Below are 22,580 nucleotides of genomic sequence, written 5' to 3'. Positions count from 1 at the left end.
AAGAAAATTAACAATAAATCAACCCCGCCAATAGAGGTTCAGGAATATTCTCTGTACAAGACTAATTCAGAATAACATGAAGAGGTGAAGCAGAGTAGGTTTCTTCTTTTATATATTAAAACAAGACATCATGATAACGATAATTAAGATAGCAACGAAAATGGCTTTGACGGACACAGATCCTGCTCTTTATTGCTTGATTCGAATCTGTTTCACAGAAACATGCCTGAGTGAAACCATCATCAGCACACGCTAAACGAGATGCGTCTGTCTAAACTCAGATAAGGCTGCAGAATCGACCGAAGACGAACATCGGAGGAGTTTTACTGCATCAGCATCTGTGCGTCTCAGTTTGAACAGAGGTAGCAAACAGGATGAAGAATAGTTTAAGCAAGCAAGGGTACACTTTATTTTAAGCAGTCCTTCTTACAGTGTAATAACATTGAAGTACTGAGGAATAATAATCATAGCCTGTACTCACGATATAGGGTCTGTTTAGGGTTAACTGCATGTTATTAAGAATAGTTTACTACAGTGAGTATGTGTGATGTGCAACAAGGACAATAAAGTAAAATAAAGTGTTAGTAACATTAAAAATTGAAAAAAGTCATTTTTAAAAACATTTGAAGTATGAATTACATTTGAAACACTGGAAGACATCAAGAAATTGATGTTGATAAAAAAAAGCAAAACTCCAATTCAGTAAATTTTGAATTGATCTTCCCGTCTTTTGAATTCAAGATCCTGTTAAACCAATTCAATTCAAACTCCACATCGTATAGAAACAGAGCCGATTCTTCAACTGTGAACAGACGCTCTTCAAAACAAGGGAAGGGAAGCGTGCCACGGTTTCTGTGTTACAGATCAGGATCACACGATCAGCTGATTTGAGACTCTCAGAGAGTCTTTCAGCTGAATTCAGTTCTCACACATCTTCTGTCACAAGGCGTTAGAGAAGAGGCAGTGCAACTGGTACACAATCAGTCACAGACAGACCAGTGTGTGTGTGTGTGTGTGTACAGGGCACACATACCCTCCTGATCTCATAAATCTGAGCATGTGTGTGTGTGTGTGTGTACGGCAGACAGTGCGAGACCGCTTGTGCTACAAGTGTGCAATTGTGCGTGATTTTAAACATTTCAGCACGGCCTGAGTGTCTGTCTGTCTCTGCGCTACACTGCATCCTCACATTATGGCTTTAACTTCCCTTCCCACAATGCATCAGTCTCACTCTGGTTCCAGATCCGGCCAAGCCTCTGTTCTGCCATTGATTTGGTTAAGAGAGTCAGAAATGGCGCGTGAGAGAGCAACAGGAAGTAAAGGAGGAACAGAAGAAGCGGGATCACTACTCGGGGAATGGAGGAAACATGGGCAACTCGGTGAAATCATCGTTGCTGAAGCTGCCGGTTTGATCCAACATGGAGATCACATCCTGAAGAAGAGAAAGAGAGAGGCAAGTTATAGGAATAAACCACACATTTTGACAATTATTCAGGTATCATATGCACATGATGATGAAATGTACATTTCTTTAAAGTAATAGCTCACCCCGAACTGAAAATGAGCAGGAAATGTTTTTCATTTCTGGGTGAGCTGTTCCTTTGAAACACAAGCATGTTAGTTTGTGTCGTCTCCTCTCACCTGAAACAGCTCTGGCTGGTTGTTTGGAGGCTGCTGGTGTGTGTCTGCAGTGCTCTGTGTGTGTGGCTGAGTTTGCCACTGCTGCCAGCCTGACACTCCCCCTGCAGGCCTGGAGCTGAACTGCGCTCCCATCTGATTCATGTCACCTGAACCAAAGAGCAAGAGCAGACCTGAGCGCTGGAACAGGACAAACTGTTTATTAATATAAACATTCTGCAGATTATTTACCGAATCCATTAGTTGATGGGATGGTGTGGCTGTTTATTTGTTGGTAATTTGATGTGTTGGCCATTGAAGCAGAAGCCCCGCCCATCTGGCTGAAGGAAGAGGAGGTGGAGGATGTAGGGGCGGAGCTGAAACCTCCCATGTTGAACTGAGGAGACTGACTCTGAATCTTCAGAAATCAGAATAATATGATGATTTACTGCTCAAGAAACATTTCTGATTATTATCAGTGTTGAAAACAGCTGAAACTGTGATACCACCTATGCTAAAAAAATAAAAAAAAATACCTTTGACTCAGCAGTGATGCATTATATTGATCAAAAGTGCAAGTAAATACATTTGTAACACAAGAGATTTCTATTTAAATAAATGAGTTTACTGAATATTATTGAGATTTATACATACATAAATAATCTCTCCATTGATGTGTGGTTTGTTTGGAGGACAATATTTGTCTGAGATACAACTATTAGAAAATCTGGAATCTGAGGGAGCAAACTAATCTAAATATTGAGAAAATCATCTTTAAAGTTGTTCAAATGAAGTTCTTAGCAATGCATTAAAAAAATAATTACGCTTTGGTATATTAACAGTAGGAAATTTACAAAATATCTTCTTGGAACATGATCTTAATATCCTAATGATTTTTGGCATAAAAGAAAAATCAATAATTTTGACCCATACAATGTATTGTTGTCTATTGCTACAAATATAACCCAGCGACTTAAGACTGGTTTTGTGCTCCAGGGTCACAAATGTTAATGGTTTTATAAATCACTAACAAAAGGTCTGATCAGTAGCAATCGTGATACAAAATCACAAGAGGGGATCTGCATTTAGTAATATGTATATCAATATATCAAGGTGTAAACACTTTGAATGTGTACCTGTGGGTTGAAGGGCGGTCGTGTGGCAGGCCAGACTCCAGGAGGCGCTGTGGGACCCGTCTGGTTCTGAATGGGGCTGTTGTTGCTGGTGGAGACTCCAGACGGTGTGCTCTGAAGGGACATCTGTGCCAGCATCTGACCAGCTGAGTGAGGAACCATCTGCTGGACCAGTCCGGCTGACCTGAGACCAGACCACAGCAGTGAGTGAGATCTATGAGACAGACCACAGGGTGGAGATGAGTGTGTGTGTGTGTGTGTGTGTGTGGCACCTGAAGGGCTCACTGGGACGGGCAGAGCTGGGGAAAGACGCTGCTGGTGGGTAACCCTGCTGTCCACCAGAGGCACTGGAGCACACGGCCTTAGAGTCTGAGAGAGACACTGTTGAGTATGAATCAGGACCATAGATCGCCTTCTTAACAGATCCAGGACATCAGCAATACACTTATGAGTCATTTTTGACCTTTAACCAACAATCAGGTGCTTGTCTGGACGTTCTGCATGAATAAGCACCGCAGGTTTATCTGCTACACACACTCAAGCAAGCATTTCATAGATTCATGTGAGAAAAGCTAGTGTCAAATACACACTGACCTCAAACCAGCTGCCAAAAATAAGTCTGTTTAACTTGAAACTTAAGAAATTATGCTACTGCATAGCAAAATGTACTTCTAAATACAACAGAATGTAATAAAACATTATTTTATACATTACTGTATATCATGCATTGATTATTATTGTTATTTTAAGGAATATCATACAAAGATATTTTTCACCCATGCTTTAAAAAATATAAAAATGCAATGTTAATTCATTATATCTACATTTGATTACAATTTCATTATGACAGATTTGTATGAAAATGTTTGTAGCAAACAAAATTCAAAAAAAGAAAAATAAATAATTCAAGGGGCAGTAAATTAAAAGCTAGGCTACTCTATGTAGTTTACTTGTAAACAAATAAGTTATGTTTACATTCATTCTAAGTTATGTTTACATTCATTCATTCATATATACTATGGAAAAAAACACTGATAATATTTCTGGCCATATATATCTGTGTGTGTGTGTGTGTGTGTGTGTGTGGAGTCTTACTGTGATCAGCAGTGCCCACACCTACAGTCTGCACTGGACCCTGAGACAAACACAGATGGAGACGCTCAGTCACTTCACTTGATCAGCAGCTTAGCACATCTCAATAGGGCTCATTTTGGGTATACCTGAGGAAGAGTGGCCTGGTTGGTTTCATACGCTGCTTCTCGTCCCATGCCTCCGTCTAACTCGGCCTGCTGCTGCATCTGCCTGCAGAAGAGCAAACCACACTGATGTGAGAGCAGTCCTACAGTCGTGACCCTCAGACCTACCACCGACAACATACAGCATTCTCCACCTGCCACGGACAGCACAGCTATCTACAGGAAGAGAGCATGCTGTTAACCCACCACCGACTGACCGACCGACAGCAGACGGGACGGAAGGAGCCTCACCCGAGAGAGAGAGAAAGAGAGAGAGGAGGGGGGGAGGGAGAGAGAGAGAGAGAGAGAGAGAGAGAGAGAGAGAGATGGAGCGAGCGAGAGACAGAGAGGGAGAGAGAGAGAGAGAGAGAGAGAGAGAGAGAGAGAGACGGAGAGAGAGAGATGGAGCGAGCGAGAGACAGAGAGGGAGAGAGAGAGAGAGGGAGAGAGAGAGAGAGCCAGTGCTCCACTGGTCTGCTCTCACCTGGCTGTGACCTGGCCTGGGCTGGGGATGGAGGGGCAGTGAGGACTGCTCTGCCCCAGTGAAGGGGAAGAGAGGGGGGACAGGGAGTCCTGATTCGCACTTCTACTGTCATGTAAACCAAAGGGATTGGTGGAGAGAAAGCGGTCGATTAAACAGAGTGTGGCTTAATTAACACGCTCACTCTCAGACACACACGGCTCAAATACGTCTGGCTCTTAAAGGGGTCATATGATGCGATTTCAATTTCTCCTTTCTCTTCTTCGGAGAGTAACAAGCTCTTGGTGAATAAAGAAGATCTGTAAAGTTACAAAGACTAAAGTCTCAAATCCAAAGAGATATTCTTTATTAAAGTTAAGACTCTACCACGCCCCCCAAAACGGCTCATTCAAACACGCCCCCACATCTCTACGTCACAATGTGGAAATATTTGTGTAATGCCTCCCGAATAATCACGCAAAAAAAGAAGGCGGGGTTTCAGTAACACAGTTAGTGTTGAAGCAGTCGTGTCAGTGAGATGCTGTGTGTATCTAGAGCCCCTTTCACACTGCGATTCCAGAAAATACATGTATTGTGTACCCGACGTTAAGGCACGTTAACTTTCACTCAAGCTGGCAAACGATCTCAGCTTCAGTGTGGAGAGTGAGGAGCTAACTAATCTCAGCTTCATTACAGGTTGCACATATTTTTTTTTTATTGTTGCAAATGTTGATCTGCCTTCAAAACACATCGTAAAAGAGTCGCGCGATAACGCAAGTCACCACTACAACACCCTTTACGGCATTAGTTCTGGCTTTTGTTAACACATCGCTCGTTCCGGGACTGAACCCGGCAATGTTACTAGGTCCACAACCCGGGATCAGTCCTGGAACGTGTTTGCGTTCACACAGAAGGCGACCTGGCAATGTTCCGGCAATTTTCCGGGTCCAACGTGCAGTGTGAAAGGGGCTTAGGAGAAAGCAAAAGCACTCTATTTGGCCTTCTCAAAGTAGATGCATTTAGGAGGCTTTAAGATTACTTACAACAGAACAGCAACACATTTTAAGGACGATCGTTTCGTAAACCTTGGAGAGGAGCTAATTCTGACTTTGCAATGACAATCTGGCACTTCTGAATCAGCTACTGGAAGTATGTTTTGTTTTTAGTTTAATTGTTTGATATTGACTCTTCAAATGCATAGTTTTGAGCATTGCGTGCGTGTGTGTGTGAGTGAGAGAGAGAGAGAGAGAGAGAGAGAGACAGAGAGACAGAGAGAGAGAGAGAGAGATGGTCACACAGTGGAGTCAGCGGTCTTAACCATCTGTGGCTTGTGTACTGCAAACACATACAAGCTTCATCACTGTGTCTGTCACGCGACTCTGTTCTTTTGAGCTTGAACTGAGGACATTATTAACTATTTTTACATTTATTTTGAAAGATGAAGCTCGCAATTGCGGAAACGGGCGTTTCATTTCCGACGAGTGCTTGTGGTGTTCAGCCAATCACAGTGCGCTGGGTCAGTTGGCCAATCAGAGCAGACTGTGCTTGTCAGAAGGAGGGACTTTGTAGAAAACGACCCGTTTCAGGGAGGCGGGGCATAGAGGACCTACAATAATGTACAGTATTTTGAAAATAATGTGTTTTTTGAACAATAAAGAAAGTCGACATATTCTGTTACACCAAATACACAAAATAATGATCTAAAAAAAAAAGCATCATATGACCCCTTTAACTGACCCCAAAAATAAAAAAAATTATAATGCTCAGTGATGATTCACATTACTGTAATGCAATGACTTTTTATAAAAAAAAAAAATAAATAAATAAAAAAAACAGATGATAAATACAATAGAATACACTACCAAAATTTGGAATCAGTAAACTTTTTGTTTTCTTAAAGAAATGAATACTTTTGTTCATCATGGATGCATTAAATTGATCAAAAGTGACATTAAAGACGTAAAAACTATTTCTATTTCAAATAAATGCTGTTCTTTTGAGCTTTCTGTTCATCTGTGAATCCTGAAAAATAAAATGCATCACAGTTTCCACAAAAATATTGAGCAGCACAACTGTTTTCAACATTGGTAATAATCAGAAATGTTTCTTGAGCAGTAAATCATCATATTAGACTGATTTCTGAAGATCATGTGACACTGACGACTGGAGGAATGATGCTGAAAATACAGCTGCACATCACAGAAATACAGGTGCATCTCAATAAATTAGAATGTCGTTGAAAAGTTAATTTATTTCAGTAATTCAACTCAAGTTGTGAAACTCGTGCATTAAATTCAATGTACACATCTCAATATCAACAAATTAGAATATGGTGACATGCCAATCAGCTAATCGACTCAAAACACCTGCAAAGGTTTCCTGAGCCTTCAAAATGGTTTCTCAGTTTGGTTCACTAGGCTACTACACAATCATGGGGAAGACTGCTGATCTGAGAGTTGTCCAGAAGACAATTATTGACACCCTTCACAAGGAGGGGAAGAAACAAACATTCACAGAACGCTGTTCACAGAGTGCTTTATCCAAGCATGTTAACAGAAAGTTGACTGGAAGGAAAAGTGTGGAAGAAAAAGATGCACAACCAACCGAGAGAACGGCAGCCTTATGGGGATTGTCAAGCAAAATCAATTCAAGAATTTGAGTGAACTTCACAAGGAATGGAGTGAGGCTGGGGTCAAGGCATCATGAAACACCACACACAGACATGTCAAGAGATTGAAAAAAAAAAAATCCTGTGTCCAGGGACTTCTTTTTTTCTTTTTTGCCATGCATTGTTCATAGAGCTCATTAATTGTAGCGGTGCCTCAGGTGTTTGCAGTGTGTATACAGTATGTGTATGCGGTCAGCAGCGAGAGCGCAAAAATATAACGCGAAAGCACATTAAAATAATGCACGAGTGCGAATCTCTCTGTTCGCACGCAGATTTCCTTTGCGCTGTCACAAAACCAGACGTACTTGCTCAGATGCACGCTGCTCTGCGCGGAGAGAGTGTGCACACTCAAAACGTGTCTCCTCTCACTTAAACTGCGTCCTGTGCACTCACAATTCTCTCTATGCTCGTGTGTTAGATGTTAATTATTTTCGCACATTTTTATTTCTAGCCTTTTACCGCATGCAGTGTGAACGCTCTGATCCGTTAACATGGGCTCGGAAAAAAGGCGCATCACAGACAGAGTGTGAACCTGGAGTTACAGGCATATGTCTGTTCTGTTCTCGCGCTAGTCGCAATGCGTTCTGATTGGTTCTGATAGCATACTGCGGGAGGTCAGGGCCGCGGAAAATTGTGCTATAAAGCGATTTTGAAATCGCGCATGCTCAAATCGTGATTTTATGACGATTTCTATTAATCGCACAGCCCTGGAATGGACTGGAAATTAACAGAAAATAACTCTGGCTGGCACCGCTCAAAAAAACGGGAAAACCAGATCCAGGCAGAGCTCAGCAGCAAGTAGATAGTCACCGGAGCAAGCAGTCAGGAGGAAACACAACAGCCATTTATGCATGTTTGAATTTGTTGTTCTGTAGCATATGCAGCAAAAATATCTAAGATAAATTGGTGGTTTGAAAACCACTGTTCTAATTTATTGAAAATCACCTGTAAATTACATTTTAACATTCACAGAGACCAGCAGTTTTCACAATTTTACTGTTTGTACTGTATTTTTGATCAAATAAATGCAGCCTTGCTGATAGGGCTGGACGATTAATTGAAAAGTAATCAAAACTGAAATTCAGAACCTCTTACCGACGTAATTTTCCCATGTCGGTTATTTCGTTTTTTTAATCCTGTTAATACTTCCCCCTTAAAAGCATACTACTGCATGTGTAGCCACATGACTCTGCCCCGTCCAGTCAGTGGCATAAAGCAAAACATGAGGTTAACACCGGTTCAACACATAGTGATGGCCTTGTGTCTTCACCGAAATTGGTCAGTTGTATTTGTTTTATAGTTTGGACATTTGGACGATTAGATGATCGGATGTGTATTATTATATCGAGCTACCATGTTCACGCTAGGGCTGTCAAAAAAATTCGAATTTCGAATATTCGTCGAATAAAATAAAAAAAAATTCCACATTCGAATGCAAAAATGTTGCATTCGAGTTTTAGGTGTCCATTAAGGAGGCAGCTTTAAGGCCCGCCCCGAGTATACTTCACATTCGGCGTTCTGTTCTGTCTCACACAGCCTCATCTGCACAGCTTTCAGAAGGTGGACGAGCTCGACGAGCAGTACCACTTCTGTCATCATTCACCTCGTGCATGTGCTGTTGACAGCCACGCACCTCGTCCGCGTGCAGGCACTTTTTGAGATCGCGTGGAGTGATGCGCGGCTGTCTGCAAGCCCTTGTGATGACGAAAATTACATAATGCGGACGGTGCACGGATGCGGACGGTCAAATTCTACTTGGCCTTTATCAGTGGCGCACGAGATGTGATGACAATATAAAAGTGTCATTGCATTAGAATGTTTTTGTTAACATGTACAGTTGAAGAAACTAGATGCAGCACTGCTGCGATGTTCTTTCAAAATATTGCAGAAAAAGAGAACATAAATGTGGAGAAGATCTTGTTTACGTCAAAACTGAAACCAAGCCATTCACACAGAATGCATATTTCATGCATTTCTAGAGGGACATCTTCTGTTACCCTTGCACTGGCGTCTCACACAACAGAGCCACATGTTTAGAAAGCCATGTAAAATTAAGGTGGGTTCAATTTTTTTCAAAAACATATCTTGAGACTTTAAGGTGGGTTTTCCCCCATCCTCCTGCGTCTTGTGTTTACATGAAAAATGTACTCTGTGTTATTGGCTTTCGCCCCTTTGAATTAAACTATGCATGCACACATGGTGCTGTTTTGTTTATAGTTCTTAAAGCTACTTAATTATAATTGGTTTATAAACATTATTTTAAATATTATGCACTTTTTTCAGTCATATTTTCTTATGCTTTGAATAAACGTGCATTAGTAATATTTTGCTCAATGCACCCTCTTATGGCCTCAGAAAAGAAGCCAAAAGCTTTTCTTCACCCTAACTAAAATTATGCATTTTAAATTTGAATATAATTCAAATTTTTATAATATTTATCACTAAAGTAGCTTAGAATCTCAAAACTTATTATAGCATATTTTCTACTTTTGAAGGCTATTTACAACCCACAGCTTCACAATAATATAGAGAGACGGTAATTAACACACGCAATCACTCGTACTGGTACTGTGCTAATTTATCTTTATCTGATCTTTATTTATCTCTTACACCGAGCAATAATCTGTAAGAAATGCTACGAACATAGATAAAATAACTGCTGATAGTGAGCTATGATATCACTTTTTCAATAGGAAAAAATATCTCACCTTTAATAGTCAATCAAAATAATCGTTCATTAATCGTAATCGAGGTAAAATGTTCAATTAATCGAGGCTTTGATTTTAGGCCATAATCGTCCAGCCCTACTTGGTGAGCAGAAATGGTTTTCATAACTGAAATAAATATGTTCTGCATTATTAGAGTTAAGGAGGAGGAAGACATGTTAAATTGTCATAAAATGTCACATTTCACTGTGCCATAAAACAATAATCAATTTCTTTATTTATATATTCTTTGCCTTTTCTACATAATTTCCTCTTTTTATTACTATCTTGGGGTGAAATAAGACCCAGACATTTTCGTCACACACACACACACACGCCTTCAAACGAAACTGAATTACATTAGATTACCTCCACAGGAATTAACCTTCGATCATAAAAGCATATGACACACTGTATAAAGTCATACTGGATAAGACAACACTGAATAACATGAGGCCTAGATTAGGCCCATTAGATGACAAAATATTGAAAAATCACTTTTGCAGTGAGGTCAGTATCTGAGGTTGTGTTTACTTGATGAATTTCAGTACTAACTTGACATTGGCGTTGGTGCAGATGATGTACTCGATCTCCTCAGAGAAAGGGTTCTGGAAGGTGAACGAGCTGGTTCTCATCCAGATCCACTCGCGGGATTTAGAACGGAAGCGGAACATCACCGAGAGCACCTGACCTCGCAGTTTCACCACCTGCATCAGGGGTCAGAGGTCATTAATACATTAACAAGGATCGAGGACTAAAGCTACAGTATGGTATGAACAGGGCTAGGGAGTAACGAAATACTAACTGTAAATAGTATAGTAACTGTATTTCGTTATAAATGAGGGGGTAATCAGATTACGGTTAAATCTGAAAAGTATTTTAGATTACCAGTGATTACTTTTATTTTGATATCATTTATTAATTTCATATTTAAAGTAAACAGTTTGGGGATTTCAACCAATAACGCGACTGATTTTCCGTTGAAACAAAAAACTGTGTGCATAAGCTGTTCATTTAGTGACTCCTAGTGAGCGATACATGCTCATCACGACACAAACATTCTCCTAGAACTCACACTTTGCATTCAGTTAACAGATCCATACGATTCATGCATGAATTAAAAGTTTATAAAGGTCAAACGATAGCTTTATGTGCTTCACAGATGAACTCGAAGACTTTATTCATTCGAAATGTTCAATAATAGATCATCTTTGGCTCGGTAATACAAGTTCATGATCCGATTCGTGAACAGATGATTCTTTTGAGTCAATCTTTTAAACTGATCATTTCTTTTGTTTAACGAGTGTGGGAACCAATGGTTCACCAACTGGATAGATCTGAGGTGCAGGGCTCGCAAAATCGCTAGCCCGACATCCCGGGGCTGTTGTGTTTTCCAGTCGGGCTCCAAAATATATCACCGCCCTGACCGATGGGCTATCTTGAATAGTGATGTAAAATTCCTAACTTGATTCGCGATGTTCACTCGTTTGTAAGGGTGAAACGGATCGTAGCTGATCGTTTGCACTTGTTTCTAAGTCTTGCCGATTCAAACATTTTAAACCATTCACGCGCATTCGAGCAGCGTTTCAGACAATGCGCTTAAACAGAACCGACTCGTCTTTTGCGTATCCTTGTTTCTGAATGAACACATACACAAAATTATTTCAAAATAATTGTCTCTGCGAGTATTCTCGTAAACACAGTCGGTTATGTCTTAAGTGAACGTATACAGTGGAGAAAGAAATCTCCTATGCATTGTTATATTGGATCCGTGCACTCGGTCTTAAAGGGGCAGCAGCCTTTAAATACCTGCTGCTCCATTAGTGCCACCTGCTGTCAGAGAGTGACATCTGCGTCACATTCACAAAGGTATAATCGGACCATTCTGTTTTTACTTCAAATGTTTTAATTATACAATCCAAATAACATGTATTTAGCATCTTTTTTGGATAGTAATTCAAATTGTTTCCTCTTATTTAAAATAGAGCACAGACACATTTTTTGTTTAAATGAAGAGATTTCTTTTAGTTGTATGATTTTTATTTGGTTTAAGTTAGTTTTATTTTTTAACGATTTCACAAAGAAATATGCAGCATTTTGTCTTTTGTCTAATAATAAAAGGACACATTTTCATTTATAATTTGTCTTAAATCTCATTTTGTAAAAAATAAATATAGAAATAAATTGTAAGAAAATTGTATGGTGTAATCTGTATTGTGAATTTTATCGCATCATAAGTTTATTGATCGTTACATCCAGATATGCTACTACCTTTTGCTGATCATGCTGATTTGTCCACAGTAAAGTTCAGCCGATGTCTTTATATTTAATTTCAGTCTAGTTAAATTCATTTTGGGCTACCAAAACCTGAAGAATGCCTGCCTGAAACCCTGAGGTGTTTCCCAAAAGCATCGTTAATAACGACATTGTGACCCTGGAAAACGAGCCCTGTCAATTTTGACTCTTTTTCACTTAAAGTTTGGTCCATTCGTTAAATAAATCTATTGTATACCTTGGACAACTGTGCCAGATGTTTTGGCTACTTTTATTATGCGTTTGGTGTGTCTGGATAGGTTTTGAAGTTTGGAATAAAACAGCACGGAATCCCATTCATTGTAATCAAATTGAATTTGATTGATTGGAAGATTTAAATGACGTAACATTTTTTTGTTGTTCATAGAAATTCTGTGGAAAATTGATGTTGTTAAAAATAAAATGCAAAGAAAACACAAATCTTATGGCTGGTAGATGTCGGAGAGCATAAAAACAAGATATCAAATGAATATGTTCCTTTGTGTTACAAAGCTTAAGTATTTCAAAGTATTCTAAAGTATTTATATTAAGTTACTAAAAATGAGTAATCTAACAAAATACATAACTGATTAATTTTTAAAGCTTGTATTTTGTAATCTGTAGTGAAATACATTTTAAAAGTCACCTTCCCAGCCCTGGGTATGAAAAGAACAGGTTCAGAGTTACAGTCTGATCAAATGGCCATATTGCCTATTATGCTAATGTGTCAATTTACCTGGCAACAACCATATTGTGATGATCAATATTATTAATACATTTAACACTGGTGTCCCTTAGTATACTGCTACTGCTGCCCTTTTATAAAGGCAAAAAAAGTACTTTTTTTGCCATACACATTACATAAAATTATATAAAACTTTGTTGTTTACAATAGTAACAGCCATGAATGTTTGAGCTAGATGTGTAATGTAAAAGCACACACACACACACACACACACCTGCTGAAGGCTGTCTCGGAGTAAGCCCTGGTCTTCTGGATGTGCAAACTCCACAATGTTCTTCCCCAGTAGCTCCTGTGTCACACAACAACACAAAAGATGGAACACATAACAATTTAATTACCAGTATTCAAATAAAACTGACTTTTGTATAACACATGTAAATTGCATTTTAATGACAAATCATGAAATATAAACATTTAAACAGTGGCTGTAATAAAAACTTGTTTTCACGACAGATCTATTTAAACATACTTTAATGAAGAAACGGGTAAACAAGTACAATGTTTACTGTTAGGTAATAAATATGTCTTTCTGCAGTTTAAACACTGATTTATCAATTACACAAGATATGATTGATTTCAGTAAGTTATTCCGTTTCTTTCAACACCTTCTGATGTTCATTCAGGGTTATTTGGTGCTGTAACTAGTAGTAAAGACAAAGAGATGATCGGTTCACGTGCTGCTTGAACTGAGGCTACAGCGATCTCACATTAAACCGTGTCAAAACCACATTTATTGTTTCAATTTTGTGATAAAAACTGACAGACACTGAACGATCAGATTTTGTTTTATATCAAAAGCAACAAAGCTTATCGTGATTACTGCATGGTATGTGTGCTATAAATAAAGCCAGCTGAAAATAAACACTGACTAAAAGATCTTGGTTCATCCAAATTAAGAAATCGATACTGATATTGTCACAGTGTGCCACGAAATAGATACTGACACAGTTAAAACAAGCCATCAAAGAAATGCTAATTAAACAACAGCTCAATTTAGGTCAATTATACTGGCCCTCCAGAACTTTTTTGGCCGACATCAAGACAGTGGAGCTCAGCAGCGATACTCAACAAATGCAGAGCGATCTTAAGAAATGACCCTGACTCAGGTTTCTGAGGCCTACCTGAGGCTGGAAGCCCACCGTCGCCTGACAGCGGTGATCCACAAAAGTGTAGAGGCCCTGACAGTTGTGGCGGGAAATAAATTCCACTGGAACGCTGATGTTATTTATGTTTGAGTCGCTCGGGCAACATGTGACCTGCAGGACAAACAGAGGATCTTAAAGAGACAGTTCACTCTAAAAATGTTGTTCCACACCTGTAGGACTTCTGTTCACCTCTGAAATCCAAACGATTATTTATCTTAAATTTAACCTGAAAGATTTCTGTTCCGCCTACGAAAGTCAACCAAGCAACCAAAACTTGCACGATTCAAAAAGTTCATAAAACACTGTAAAAATTATCTATATGGACCGAGAGATTTAATCCAGACTTTCTGAAATCGCTTTATATTTATAAACATGAGAACAAACCTCCAATTTGAGCCTTCGTTTACCACATTTAATGAGCTCTATGCAAGTACACTGATCAATGTTTATTTGTAATTAAAAAGCTAAAGCCGTCATGACACAACAGAGCTCACATAATCTCTAGCCTGACATCCTGGGGCTCCTCAAAAGTAATAATGTGCTATATATATATATATATGTTTTAAATTAATATAATAATAATAAGTTTGGCTCATTCCTTTCCTTAAAAATGGTTAAAAGGCTGAAATGTAATGTTTATCTTTTTATAAAACTTTGTTTTTATGAAAACCTGTATCTGAACTGTAAATAGTGTGATTTACAAAGGGTCATCAAGAAGTCAGAAAGAGCTTTATATGTTCGCACATACAAGGAATTTATTTTGGTGACAGAAGCTTTCAGTACACAGAGACAACACCAACACACAGGTAATAAATGAATAAAATACACACACACACACAAATATATATATATATATATAAACAAAACAGAATTGTACAAACTATTCCTTTGACTGCAATACAAAACTAATTCATTGAAATGTAAGGAGAAAATAGGGCCCTATGAAATCAGTTTAATTATTTTTCCAAATTAAGTTTTTTTCCATTTTAATTTTTCCTCAACTCCTTTTTAATAGTTCAATTAAAATGTATTAATCAAAAAGCATGTCTTATTTAAATAAAATCATGAAATGTATACATTTTCACATCAATTTATTAAAAGTTAACTGGACATTTATTTTGACGGGTTGCCGTGAATACCTTTACAGTTCTGTGTATGTGATATGAGGCTAGTTTGACTCAATCAGTGACTCTCAGAGCAGTTCTGTGGATGTTGTTCATGTGTGTACATCCTCATTTAGAGACGCTGGAATCACCGCGAGCGTCAGGAGCGTGTAGTAAATGAAACCTCGCGTCTAGAGTCATGCAGAACATGCAGGATTCAGGTTTAAATCGACTTCTGAAACATAATATTTACAGACACTAGTCCATATCGCGATTTGATTTAAGTGTTATGACCTACTTTTGATTAATTCATTCAAAATGTGACAAATTCTGTGACATTCCACGTTAAACTGTGAATTCAGGTTTTATGACGGTTTTCCTCATCAAGGAAATCGAAGGGCCCTAGGAAAAGTACCTGAAGCCTTCCAATGGCGACTAGACAGAAACGGTTTCCCTGATTGTTATCGGCCTCCTCTTCAGAAAGAGTCACTCCTGAGTGAGAAAGAGAGAGAGGATAGAGAGTGTTCTGATTCAGCTCCGCTCTCTGTGAACAACAGACACTTCCTCTGTTACCTGCAGGAGGCCAGGACCTGATGAAGCCCGTGCAGTGCACGACCGCATACTGCGGCTCGCCCTCCTTAGGAGGACCCAGTCCATTCCTGCGGGAGGAGAGACGGTCTTCATCAGCGTCTGTGTGCAGACTGAGATCTATACATACAGACAGAGCGCGGCCGTACCTGTTTCTGCTTCTCAGGAAGTGAAGTCTGTTCATGGACACTGGCTCTACGGGACACACTCCACATCTTGACACACAAACATTACAATCCATGCATCAGAGATATTTCACAACAGTAAAAATAGCTCACATTGTGAATATGATTAATACTTTTTCTTTAAAACATTATTTTTGTGTATGCAAACAGCACATTCCTAACCCATTCTCAAGATCTGAGAGCAAAAAGACAAGTGAAGCTTATAGAAGTTTATAGAGTTACACTAAAGGGCCTGTTGTTCTCCCTGTTCCTCACCTCATCCTGCAGATGAAGGAGCGGCGTGTGCCCATACTCATCCTCACAGATGCCTGCCCGCCCTCTTTCTTCACTGTGCCAGTCTTCATGTCCAACATGCGGCCTACAGTCAGAAACGAGGAAGACGAGTTAAAGGTGCAGTAGGAGATCTCACTAAAATGCTAACATTAGCCTGATAGCACTGAAAGCAAACGTCCCTCCCTCCCTGCAATCGCCGCCCAAAGCCACGCCCCTGAGCGTTTTGATTGGTCGAACATTTCTTGGTCCTACACCCTCCACAGGATGGATATATATATATATATAGACCACTTAACTTGATTGCTCTCAGGATGTGAAGAGACTTTCAACCAGCAAAACAAGAAACCTTTCTGAAGACGATCACCTATTGCACCTTTAAACAGAAAAAGACTGACAGCACAAAGGAGGGCAGATGATATAGAGTGGTTTCTGACCAGCGTTGTTGTTCTCGCTGGTGGAGAGCTGCTCTTTGAGTTTCTCGGTGTCGTCTGGATGAAGCTGGTCATACAGCGACGATCCGAGCCAATCCGACTGAGCCTGGTTCAGAACCGGTGTGACAGAGTCTGACACATAAACCACACGTCCGGTTTCACACGACACCACGAACAGAAACCCATCAGCCACCTCCAGAACCAGGTGCTTCAGCTCCTGCACACAGGGGAGACATACAAGCACATCTACAGACGGTGAACAACTCAAAATCAGGAGAATTATTCAGTTCTGGTATTAGAAAAATACACACACACACACACACACTAAGAGTCTTTTTTTTAAAGATTCTTGATTCTATTGTATTTTTTCTATTTGTAACTTTTCTTATTAAAAGGGATAGTTGACTTAAAACTGTAAAGCTTCGGTCAGCACTGACTCGCTCTCATGTTATTTGATTCAAGTTTTGTTCTTCTGTTGAACACACAAGAAGATGTTGTGAAGAATGTGTGTAACCAGACGGTTTCTGGTCCTCTCTGACCTCCACAGTATTGAGCAGAAACATTCTTCAAAACAGCTTCTTGTGTGTTCAACAGAAGAACGAAACTTGAGAGTGAGCAGCAGTAGAAGCTATTTTTTAAGTTGGGATAATACTAGAGTTACACAAACACAAAAATACAGCAGTTAAAATTATTCAAGTAGCTAAAATCTTGTCTGGTAGATCCTTACTAAACAAGACCCTGAGTGTACTTCATTAAAAAAAAAGACAATCCAATAAAATATGTTTCATGGAGGGGGGGGGGGGTATTGCAGAGCATGCACAGAGTTAACTGGGTGAACTATCACTCTGAGTAAAAAAATGAGAAGAAAACAGCAGTTAAGAAGATTTTCATTCTTGACAATGTTTGATGAATGTGGACCCTGGTTTGTGTGCCCGAGGAACACATTTCTGTAATGAGGGCAGCTGATATCTGACCTGGTCTGTGAGGAAGGAGGGTTTATGTGCTGCATCAGTGCCGCCGCTTCCTCGGAGCGTCTTCATGTGTGACACTGCCATGCGCAGGATGGTGAGCTTGTCTGGTTTGCGTGCCAGAGCGCTGCAGGTGGGCACCATGTCTGACAGCTCTGTGATGTAAGCGGTCATCTTGTTCCTCCGCCTGCGCTCGATCTCGCTGTGGTTCTCCCTGTGGTCAGGAGGGCATGAGATGGGCAGAGCATGCAGTCATGTGAGAAGAGAGCAGGGACAGAGAAGAGGTCGAGACACAGTCACGAGAGAGGAGGGAGAGAGAGAGAGATGGATGAATGAGCAAATAAAGACTGCATCAATGTGCTCGTCAAATGAGACGACACTCATCTCTCCGTGACAAAACAAATGTGTATGAATCTCATGAGAGCTGAAAGAGAAGCCTGGGAAAGAAGAGAGGGGTAGAAGACACTGGCTGTGTTCAGAGTTACATCCTTGATTGAGTCACTCATTAATGGCAGTGCTAAGGAGGAAAGAGCTTTTTCAGCCCACAGAAATGAGCTTCAGTTTCACTTGTAGTCTATCAGGGACTTAAAGCAAGACACTACATGAACAGCGGATGAAGCCAGGCTCAAAATACTTTCATTCTGTTGATGGGTTTCAACAGAGGGGATTTCAGGTTTCTCTTTTTATCTCTCCATAAATCATGTCCACAGCCATTCAAATATATATTTCCACCAGATTTTTACCAGTGAGATATTATATCAATGAACTGAACTAAAAAACACTTCAGAATACAGATGGGAATAAAACTAAAGTCTGGTGCATGAAAAACTCACAGCCTTTAAAGATGAAGTGTAATAAAAGAAACATTTTTGGATGTTTACACCAGTCTGAAAGAAGACATGTTATAAAACCCAGATGGCTCTTAAATTGATCAGTGCATGTTAAAACAATGCTTTGGACTGGCATCCATCATCTTGGAAATATAAAAGAGATTGAGCATTTTTAAATGTGCATTTACATTTTTTGTGCAATCAATTTTGTATACATTTGCATTTAAAAAAAGAGAAAAAACCCCTTGGCTGTTAATAATGAAACTGAATCATGTCTGACAGCTCGGCAGACGGGAAGTGTGTCTGGAAACTTCACTATGAAGACCATACTGACGCCAGCACATGTAGACTGTACCGCTCAACTCTGATTCTTGAGAACTAACAGAAGATCAGATGATCATATCTATACTTTTCACGCACTCTGACTTGCATCAGTCAATACCTGGCAAACCTCTCCTTGTCATTGGATCCGCCTCCATCATCATCATCACACCTGAGAAGACAAAACACAGTCATGAGACGGCCGGCCCATCACAGATCAAACCCTCCAGTCACACATCAAGACTAACCTGAACAATTTGCTTCCCTCGTCGTCGTCATAGTCCGAGCTGGAAACAGGGAACATCACATTAATCAGGAATATTGCACAACAGCAGAGATGACATTCAAACATTCCCACAGTTCTCCACCCATCCACACACACTCAATAAACAAGGCCACTATTGTTAAAACCAACGTGTCATTCCTATGAATTTGCCTGCTCTCTTGGCAAAACCACATTCAGCTCTGCAGTCACGCATGGAGTGTGCATTTAGAGACAGTCCACCCAAAATTGAGCGTTCTGTCATCATCCAAACCCCTGTGACCTCATTATTACATTATGTCCAAGTAATTATTTTGTCCTTTGTGGAGCTTGAAAGTGTCAGTCAAGTCATTAAATTACAGCACTTCATCCAACCAACACAGATAGTTTCAAGCAGGAATAACAGTGTCAATGGTGCAAAATGCATCACTTACGAAACAAATTCAATTATTCAGATCAAGTTTAGTTCTCGTCTGACGAGTGGGGTCACACTGATAATATTACTTCATGTGATGTGTCTTGTAAACCAGTGCCCATGTGAAGTGATGAGGAAGACAGAACCGTGTTTAGACCAGAAGCATCTCAGCACTGATTTAATAATGACTGGGACTCTTAAATCTGTCTTACGTGGCCTGTCGTTTGTTGTTGGCCTTCGGGACAACGTTAGAAAGAGATCCAGTGGCTGAGGCCAGTGACAGCACCTCGGGCATATCTGAAACACACAGCCAATCAGACACTCAGACTAAGAACTACACACAATAGTCATACGTGCATACATATAGAGAGAGAGAGAGAGGAGAAAGAGATGCATTCAGCAGTTTTGCAGCACAATGATATCAAATGATCACCAGTGAAATTGTTTATGTGCATTGTGAATTAATCTCCAAAGCCTTTATGACGAAAAAAAATGGCAGGCTGATATAACGTAAAACCTACGTTCAACAAACAGACAGCTTAACATACACTGCATTTAATTATTTACTGATTTAACAAATAAAAGTTGTTCTTTTGAACTTCCATCAAACATTCCAGTAAATATTGTTAAAGTAACATCATTAACATTTAAAATGTTACTGCATTTCAAATAAATACTCTTCTTTTGAACCTTTCTGCAATTTGTCATAATAATAATAACCAAAAATATAATTTAAAAAAAACATTAAAAGAAAACATTCCTTAAATGTGTGATATATCCAGAATCCATTTTGCTCACACTATAATGCTGTAATATAATGTACAAAATAAAACACACATGGGCAAAAAGACACTATTCACATTAACAATATGAATTTCTTTAAAGCGGTTTTGGAACAATGTGTATTGTGAAAATTGACTTGACAGTTCATTTTTGGATTTATATGCAAAACCCTGTTACTTACTGAAATTTTTTTTTTCATTAACTTGTTTGGATTTGGTCAACTTAAATTTAATCTAGAAAATAAACTCTACATTAAACAGATTCTATATTTCGACATTTTCCACATTTGGTGAGACGGCTGAAAAATATATTGTATCACGATTTCTTTGATCTGACTTTAACATTTCCCAAAGATGACTGCTTTATTGTTTTTAAGAAATTACACTTCTATTTGTGGAACGTGCCACCGATATACAGTGGAGAATGGATACATTAAATAACAATTGCTGCTCAGAATGTAAAAACATAAATAATAATAATAATAATAATAATTAAGAAATAACGTGAATTTGTGCATTTAATGTGTTTGAAAGACAAAAGCCTTCCAAACACGCAGTAATACATTAAATACCGTACTGAGTGATAATTCAGCTAAAAACGAATGTGTTCATCAGTAGCTGAGCTGACCTCTCTCTCTCTCTCTGTGTAATCCAGACACATGACTAATGACTGCTCTTTGTGTGAACGAACACAACACTGACTGAACATCAGCTTTTACAATCAATAAATTATGAATAACCTATTGCCATTGTGTGAATAATATGAAATCATGTAATCAATAAAAAAGTAACTGGAGTGTAATCTACAGTAGAGTATTTTAAAATGGAACTTAAAAGTGCTTTTTTTATCTGATTGCATTAGATCCAGATTACATGTGATCAGTTACTAGCAGTTCTGTCTTTATATACTGCCATCAGACTAGGAAACCCACGATCATAATATAACCCATCATGACAGCTCGGTTTGAACCTGCATAAGTCCCGTGTCAGAATCAAAGGCATCCACAAAGTGTATTTAACGTTACACTGAGACGAGAGAGATACACAGGGAACAGAAGTGGGTCAGATCTTCAGACCTGGGTCAGATGACATGTGTATGTTGTCTGTGACAGCTGAAGCAATCGTGATGAAAACAAACCCCGACTCTCTCTCTGTTTGTCCAGATCTCCGAGAGTTAGCAGGCTAACGTTATAACACAACAGTCGAGCTAGCAGCAGCTCGAGCTAATTAGCACAACTGCTTACAATGCGCAAAATCAACACAAACCAGACGACTAAGAGAAAAACATTCGGTTTTAATACGCTACCTGAGTTGGCGGATGTCATGTCCGACAGGTAAAGGTGTTCTTGTGCGAGCTAACACATACAAAACAACTTTACCAGCTGACGAGGAAAACCTCCTGCTCCAGCGGCTGTTGATGTTTTACTTCGTCCGAGTCTCGAAAAAGTACTTAAAAGCAGATGTCATGAGTTCAGACCGAGTGTCATTTTCGCCACCGGTCCAAACGAACGGGTTTGCCGACGTTTTATAGTTGTTGTTTTTCTTTCCTGCCTCTTTGACTTTTCCCGTTTAAAACCTCCCCTGATCCAAGATGGGGTCCGCGATCTTTCAGTGAGCAGCAGAAGCGCGTCAGAGGAGGAAACTAGAGTCTCCACGCGGCTCAGATGCGCCACTCTGCGCCCGCAGCCAGCAGCACCGGGACACACAAACCTAGGACAGTGCTCTAGGTTATTACAAGCTGAGTTTTTAGGTCCTATAATTAACACCTCTGTTTTTTCAGGATTTAGCAGTAAGAAATTACTCGTCATCCAGTTTTTTATATCAACTAAGCAATCCATTAGTTTTTCAAATTGGTGTGTTCACCAGGCCGTGAAGAAATATAAAGCTGAGTATCATCAGCATAACAGTGAAAGCTAACACCATGTTTCCTGATGATATCTCCCAAGGGTAACATATAAATTATAAGAACCCACAGGAGACTCCTAAAGGGCTCTAGGGCCTTTTTCTTCTTGAGTCACATAACAGAACATTTGCAGATAACATACATTTAAGTTACGTTTATTAACATATTAAACATGTTGATTTGGGGTTTACAGAATGACAAAGTATGTGCGTGCCTTTAACTGTATGAATGGTCAGCATTTGCAGACAATATCATATAAATTCAACAAAAGGCCACTTAAGTACTTAAAGAAAGACAATTGTGAAACGTAAGTACACTTTTAAAATTGCACTTTGTAATAATGTCAATTATAAAGTACATTAAGAAAGTAAATTACATTACATTAAGTTCATTAACATACTTAAGAACATGTACTCAGTTAAGATTTTAGATGTACTGAATTGCAGCTTCAGTACATACATGGCATACAAGTTTCAATAAAATGACACTGAGGTGTATTTTAGTTTATTAAAAATGCAT

General features: G+C 39.3%; 1 protein-coding gene across 3 annotated transcripts; it reads right to left on the bottom strand.

Moving 5' to 3' along the window:
• Positions 1–475: 475 nt before the first annotated feature.
• On the bottom strand, positions 476–21,835 carry LOC132102689 (aryl hydrocarbon receptor nuclear translocator-like). 3 transcript variants are annotated; one of them, XM_059507286.1, is made up of 21 exons: positions 21,465–21,835; positions 19,589–19,673; positions 18,948–18,986; positions 18,821–18,871; positions 17,555–17,762; positions 16,584–16,797; positions 16,132–16,234; positions 15,841–15,906; positions 15,677–15,762; positions 15,519–15,595; positions 13,977–14,111; positions 13,070–13,144; positions 10,374–10,525; positions 4,470–4,574; positions 3,971–4,052; positions 3,846–3,885; positions 3,023–3,119; positions 2,739–2,934; positions 1,870–2,035; positions 1,642–1,787; positions 476–1,432 (listed from the first exon to the last, which is right to left on the bottom strand). In XM_059507286.1, exons 1-21 carry the CDS (start codon positions 21,481–21,483, stop codon positions 1,346–1,348), a joined length of 2,229 nt encoding a protein of 742 aa, XP_059363269.1. In that variant the 5' UTR covers positions 21,484–21,835; the 3' UTR covers positions 476–1,345. The 3 variants fall into 3 exon arrangements, with proteins under 3 accessions (XP_059363269.1, XP_059363270.1, XP_059363271.1); XM_059507287.1 differs by having other exon boundaries at positions 4,470–4,571; XM_059507288.1 differs by lacking the exon at positions 4,470–4,574.
• Between the last annotated feature and the right edge of the window lie 745 nt (positions 21,836–22,580).

Source organism: Carassius carassius, chromosome 24 (assembly GCF_963082965.1).
Source record: "Carassius carassius chromosome 24, fCarCar2.1, whole genome shotgun sequence".
In the NCBI taxonomy this organism is placed as follows: domain Eukaryota; kingdom Metazoa; phylum Chordata; class Actinopteri; order Cypriniformes; family Cyprinidae; genus Carassius; species Carassius carassius.
This window is presented reverse-complemented; position numbering and strand designations above follow the sequence as displayed.

Excerpts from the sequence above, each read along its gene's own strand:
- LOC132102689 (XM_059507286.1), bottom strand. Across the intron at positions 13,145-13,976 it reads CGGTGGGCTTCCAGCCTCAG|GAGCTACTGGGGAAGAACAT; the intron begins GTAGGCCTCAGA and ends TGTGTGACACAG. Across the intron at positions 2,036-2,738 it reads CACAGGTACACATTCAAAGT|ATTCAGAGTCAGTCTCCTCA; the intron begins GTTTACACCTTG and ends TGATTTCTGAAG.